The 6,973-nt window shown below is 40.8% G+C and overlaps 1 protein-coding gene across 1 annotated transcript; it reads right to left on the reverse strand.

Annotated features, from left to right (window-relative positions):
• On the reverse strand, positions 1–6,346 carry LOC143524806 (uncharacterized). The gene is made up of 11 exons (XM_077018294.1): positions 6,181–6,346; positions 5,007–5,071; positions 2,803–3,150; positions 2,496–2,717; positions 2,004–2,345; positions 1,681–1,890; positions 823–962; positions 644–721; positions 498–563; positions 320–382; positions 1–175 (listed from the first exon to the last, which is right to left on the reverse strand). Exons 2-11 carry the CDS (start codon positions 5,056–5,058, stop codon positions 158–160), a joined length of 1,539 nt encoding a protein of 512 aa, XP_076874409.1. The 5' UTR covers positions 5,059–5,071; positions 6,181–6,346; the 3' UTR covers positions 1–157.
• Between the last annotated feature and the right edge of the window lie 627 nt (positions 6,347–6,973).

The raw sequence follows: 6,973 nt of genomic DNA on the forward strand, positions 1-6,973 counted from the left end.
AACTTTATAACTCATCTTTATTCTGCCCTTAAAGGAGACAGACTGGAGTCTAGAGGAATGTAACATTCACACTTCAGTAAAACTCCGGTGATGAATCGAGTTGACTAGAGTTGTGTTGTTATGAAGAGTGTCTCATAATCTGTTGGTGGATCTTCTCTTACTTTGAAGCAGCACCCTGAAAAGAGTCATCATAGAAATATGAAAATCCACACACACAGACACACGCACAGAGAGAGAGACACACAAACGCATTAGCATATTACACACACACACACACACACACACACACACACACATGGAGCAGAAACTAGAGACTTACTGTCAGAGTATCATAATTATTCATGGTTGCAGGATTCAAGGATGTATATGTACCTGTAACATGCTGAATAATAAATAAATAAACTTAGTCAATAAACTAAGCACTCTCTCACACACACACACACACACACATTAGCATATTACACACACACACACACACACAGAAACTAGAAACTTACTCTCAAACTGTCATAATCAGTGGTCATGTTTGCAGGATTCAAGGAAGCGTATGTACCTGTAACAGACTGAATAATAAATAGAATTAGTCAATAAATTAGGCGCTCATACACACACACACACACACACAAACAGAAATTATAGTTACAGTGAGAGTGTTGTAATCTGAAGACATGTTTGAAGGGTTGAGGTCTGTGTACGTGTCATCTGTGGAGTTTGGAGGGATCTGAGAGAAGAGGAGGACACAGCTTCATTCATTTTCATTTGAATACTGAAAGATCAGCAGAAGCAGATTGATGATCTGAGAGTGAGATCTTCTCTCAGTACCTGAATATCTGTGTGTGTGTCTGCTCTTCTCTTCCTCCTGATCACACACCACATCCACAGAACTCCTGTGATGAGTATTACACCCAGACAGACTGCCACGCCCACTGTGATGTGCTTTAACTCTGTTCTTCCCTCTGGACCTGTAGAAATTATGCAGGACTCACATGATCAACTGCATTAGGTCAAACATTAGAATCACAAAATATTCAGATTTTACTATATTACAGTTATAACACAGCAGTTTTATAAATTTAAATTCTTAGCACATTAGATATCACCCTGGATAAGACCCTGCTCTCAAGACAAGATAGTATTTACATTTTAAAAGTACATGTTGCCAATACTGTCACGGAACAGATCCGGACCCCTCCTTTTGGGCGTGTGTTTATGTTGTCTGCGTCTGGTTAAGTCCATGTTTGTATTTCCGTGGGTGTGAGTCGTTCTTGAGCATGTTCATCGGTCTCACCTGTGCCTTGTCTTGTGATCACTGGGGATTGTTCGTCTATTTAATGTGTGTTCGTGCAATGTCCCGTGCTCGTCTTTGTCTGAAGCTCATGCCGTTTAGTGTTGAATGTTCAGAGTGCTTGCGCTACCCGCGCTGAACCGTTTTTTTTTAATAAACATTTGTGTGTCACTATTAAGTGTCTCGTCGTGCCTGCCTCCTCCCACCGTAACAAATACATCGCTCTAACAATGCCAGAGTGGGTGTGTAAAACCGTGTTTTAAAATGTGTAATGTGTAAAAATGTAATGTGTAAAATGCGTTTTAACTGTAATTGTTTTAAAATGTAAATATTGATCACAAATGTCCATGGGATTTCTGAAATTTTCATGAACAGTTTTATAGCAACTGTGTTACCTCCTAAAGCACATGAATACTGGAGTCCATTCCCACTGTCTGCTGACTCCAGGTAGAGTTTGTTATGTTTGGTGGGGTTGTGGGTTACAGGCTGTCCGTTCTTGTACCAGATGTAGGTGGGGTTGAAGGGCAGAGTGCAGGTGGTGCTACAGCTCAGTGTTACTGTCTGTCCCTCTGATACTGGAGTGGAGCTCACTCTCACCTGCAGATCTGCACAACAACAGTATAATACTGTTATTATTACATTAACAATAACTTATTCTTAAGTATAGGAGTAGATTCAACTAACAAAAGATAATAAGTATCCTGGTTTGGACAGATACCTGTAACCATCAGATTCACTCCTGCTTCACCAATGAATATCTGTTCTTGTTTAGTGCTGAATCTAAAGCGATATTCTCCAGAATCACTCTTCCTCAGATCTCTGATTCTCAGAGTGCAGTTTCTCTCTTTATCTCCAACAAACTCCACTCGACCAGCAAACTGTTCTTCCAGACTCAGGTCCTGTGGATCCTCTTTAGGACGAACATAAAACCAGAACGTGTCTTCAACTTCCTCATCACTGGGATGTGAGTAAGTGCAGGGAAACTCCACTGATGATCCCTCCACAACACACACTCTTCTGTCTGTGTAGCTCACACTCCTACACGTCTTATCAGAAACACCTGAAACAGTAAGAGGTTTTTCAGTGATATAGGTTTAAGGAACACTCTCATTGCAAAAGTAGAAATTGTGAAAGCACAAATCCTGCATGAATTTTGCAATTGTGATGCCACTGTCCTTTCACCATGCACTGAGAAGAAATTCATACTCACACACTGGATTGGAGTATATTGTCTGAAAGCCGATTGCACAGCAGGTATAACTTCCTTCATCACTACTGGACAAACCAAGGGCATTGCTGCCATCTGTGTATTTCTGTGTATAACGTCCATTCTTGGACCACCAGTAACGATCACGGATAAAGGACAGAGGGCAGGACGTTCTGCAGGTGACAGCCTTTTGTCCCTTTCTGAATGAAGGGGTCACCCACAGATCTGAATAGAGTTTAAATTTCATTATTTCAACCACATAAAAGATAAGCTGAATATAAATGAACAGTAGCTGTAGATGCTATAGTACCTGAAACTGTTAGGTTGACCATTGTTGAGCTATGATATTTCTCTCCTGTTCCTGTAAAGAGCATGACGTGATATTCTCCTGAGTCTCTCTCTCTCAGGTCTGATATTCTAAGAGCTGAACTGGATTTTGTGATCTCAGTGTAGCTCACACGCCCTGCGTAGTCTGAGTCTAACACTAAATCCTCTGGATGGTCCTCATTCCTCCATTTATCTTTCTGTTTTGGGCTGAACCAGAAGAATGTTGTGGTGTCGATGTTTGAGTAAGAACATTTTATCTCCATCGTTGCCTCCCGCAGAGTACAGATGGTCTGAGGATAGCATGTCACACTGACAGTGTCACCCAGAGAAACTGAAACCCCAGAAACAGAAATATATTTACAAAATACAAAACTGCCATAGAATTGAAGGACCACCCCTGTTGTTGAAAACCATTTTGCATGAACTCTTTTGTCCATTGGTGTAAGCAAAGTTAGCGGCAGCATTGAAGATTCATCTCACCATGAGGTCTCAACAGTACAACAATACAGTGTTCAAGAGGTTGGTGGTGCTGAACCAGTCACTACAACTGATCTAATTATTTTCAGTGCAGCTGAGTTAGATGATATTTTGTATTTTGTGGTACCTTAATGAGACCAGTGTCACATTAACAGATCCACCTCATTCATCTTTGTTCTAAGCCCTAGGAACTGTCACTGTGACGCTGGAAGGAGGAGGCACGACGAGCGTCGAACATAGAACGTTTAATAACACAAACACACGTGTAAGCTCCGTGCAGAGGGCAAGCATGAACAGACACTCTCACACAGGCACACAAGTGCGACTACGAACACGCTCCCAAAGACCCACACCCACGGAACTAACAAACATGGACATAACGACACACAGACGACATAGCGACATGCCCACAAGGAGGGGTCTGGAGCTGTCACCGTGACTGTCACTATATTTAGTGCTGTTCTCATGTATCAAAAGTCTTTTTTTCACTTCTTGTCACTGATGGAGATGTATTTCAGTAGTTCAGCAGTATTTCAGGGCGTCAAGTCTTCTTAAAATCAATGTACGTTAATTGGAATTAATGCAACCTATGAGAAGCTGCAAGAAACAGGACAAAGTTGCAAAGTTGATGATCTGAATAGGGGAACAGTTTGGTTTTCACATGCTGAGCATGTGCTCAAACCTCATTCATTTGATGTTTGATGTCTGAGGTTTGATCTTTTCGACTTCATTGCTTCATTCATTGGGCTGTGTCTCAAGCATATTGTAAAGTGACCTCAGTGAACATGTAGCAATTGCCCATCCTCAGATCTCAAAAGGAAGATCCATGTATTGTTGGGGTATGGAAGGCAGTTAAGCAGCAGGACCCTGCTTGTATTGACAAGGAGAAACATGTAGATAACTCCTTAGTATTTAGAGAGATAAGTTAAAACATAAGGATTCAGTCCTTACAGAGTGTCCTTTACAGAGTGTCTAAGCCTCCTAACAAACCACTTCATCAATAGCTGTTTCTACAGTAGTCATGAGACATTGTGCTTCAGTCTCTACATGGCATCATGGGCCATTAAAACAATGGCCTAGTGTGAACACAATTCCACTGCCCCGAAATGAGAAGCGATGTTGAACAGAAGTACTGTAAAGACTTTGTTCTGTGCTTTCAGCCAAAGTTGTTACCTAAAAGAGTAGCTACACTGCTAGATATGACATGTGAGGGCCCAGTTGATCTCATTAGTATTGAGTTTTTGTTAGTTTAGCCTGACTTGTCCAACACTAGTAGTATACTGGTTGTGAAAGATCATTACCTCACACAAGTGATGTCAGCAGTCATATCTCAATGAGACAGAATAAGAATAAGGGCTAAGAATATGAATTGTGAACTCCAGTGACTTTCCTAATCACTTTAGTAAAAGAACCCCAGAATGTGTCCAGACTGTTTCCTCATGTCACATTATGTGTAATCAACTCAAGTCCCTCATTGTTAAGATGACCTGCTTATTCAGTGGTTTATCATTCAGTGAGATACAGAGAAATAGAAAGAGACCATTAGAGAAATGCTTACAAGCTCTTTAGTTCAGCTCTGGTCCTGCTTCTCTCTCAGCTCCACATTGAAACTGACCCCAGATCAGTTCTGCCCCAGCTACACTCTCATCATCAGCAAATGGAAATAATCACAGTTCAAACTACAACAGAGTGAAGGTAGAGAGATCCTACCTGGAATGAACAGCAGTGTGATCAGGGACACAATTCCACATTTGAAGCCCATGCTTCTTTCTGGCCTGAGAGTGTAAATGAAAAATTAACAATGAGCTATTTCTGCAATTTTAATGCCGAATTAATATTCAATGAGCAATAAAATTATATAGGCTTTTAAAGGAGAGCATATGGGCATATTGGTTTTTCATAATTATTAAGAATAAATTCATATTCAGTTATTTACACAGGAAGAGTTCAAAGACTGGACTGTTACACTGAAGGAACTTTCTACCTTGTAACATCCTGCTACATACCAGGCCAAATCTACACTGTATCACTCAAATAACAGTAGGTAGTGATATACATGAGCCAGTTCATAACATAAACACTATCTCTATATGATGTAAAAAAATGTGAAAGTCAATTGAACCCTGTGTGCATGAACTAGCCTGGGAATCCCCAGAGAGAGCCATCTTACCTGTAATCCAACCAGTGTGTGTGTACTAGCCATAAAGAGAGAGACTGGCTTACCTGTAGTACACCGTGTTTACTACCCACAGGTAGAGACCAGCTTACCTGTAGTCCATTCTGTCTTCCCTGTTCCAGTGGGCTAGAACAAACCTTGAACCAATACCTTGAGTAATTTGTTCATATTTCTTTATTGTTTTTATTGGATGGCACGCAAATTTTAACACACAGCCTCCAAGCATGCTGAAGAGCCTGTCATGGGCACGTGTGGACCGTTTTATAAGACCCAGGTAAGTGACATTATCTGGACACCCTGGAAGAAAATGTATCTTTCCCTATCCATGTGACGTAAGCATTTCCTAAAACAACTCATCTGAAGAGGTTTTAGTTCTGTGAGTTTTTTTTGCTGATCTAAAAAAAAAATATTTGCAGCTTTTTTTTACTGCTTTTTTAAATGTTTCATGGACGAACATTTGCACATCATCATGTCTTTCAGCAGTTTTACATATTTGTAGTAGTTCCCACTGTATGTTCAAAGACTAATGTAAATATAATTGCCATTAACACCTGCACAAATACAGTTAAATACAAGGTCAATGTCGGGTGGTGTAGACATTAGCGAGCTTTTCTACAGCCTGTATTCTGGCATATATAGCATATCTCTGTTCTGAATGCCATCACAGCTGTGCTGATATTCAGTGTAACAGCCGCTATCAGCCATTACCTGCAGCCTTGTGCCGATATTCGAGTCACAGCCGTGCTGATGTCCCGTCCAGCAGATCTCCCCCTTCTGTGATATTCTTTAACGTCAGAACAGAATTAATGCACTTACATTCTGCTGTGTGTGTGTCTCACCTTTTCCTTTCTCAGTAGACGTGAGTGAGGTTGAGTGTAACGATGGTGTGTGTAAATGTCTAGAATACTTATGTAATAGTAATTGGCACAATTTTAGTTTCCTTCCCTTTCCTATATGCTTGAGTAACCAGAGGAACAAAACATTACATAATTTTAAAGTTAACCAGTTCATTTGCAAATCTAATCATTTTAAATGTATGATAATAAATCACAAAAAATTCTAATGTTTCTAATACTATGTGTAACGGGGTGACAGTTTAGGTCCTGAAATGTAGGTGAGCAGCTATAACCATGGCACACGCGATGGCTCCCTGCAGCCAATTACACTTCTTGAACTGGATTACATCACAGTGCCTCATTTAAGGAAAATGAGATGTGTTAGTTGTGGCCTCTCTCCCCTTCCTGCTCTCAGAGCAGTTCTCCAGAGGGCTGTGGTTTCTGGTGAAGAGAATGCTGTTCACAATGAGCTGTCACTTCTCACAGGTGTGCTGACTGGATAAAAACTGTGTGAAAAGGTGCGTATGTGTGCACCTTCATTCATTCATTCTGTGTCAAATCACTTGAAAAAACTGCATCGAAGTGGGCTTTCATGGGTGGATGTCCTGCCTGCTGTATTGTGCAGAGCTTCACCTAAAAACAGTGGGTAAAGTTTGACCTGAAGG

Source organism: Brachyhypopomus gauderio, chromosome 1 (genome assembly GCF_052324685.1).
Source record: "Brachyhypopomus gauderio isolate BG-103 chromosome 1, BGAUD_0.2, whole genome shotgun sequence".
NCBI lineage: Eukaryota > Metazoa > Chordata > Actinopteri > Gymnotiformes > Hypopomidae > Brachyhypopomus > Brachyhypopomus gauderio.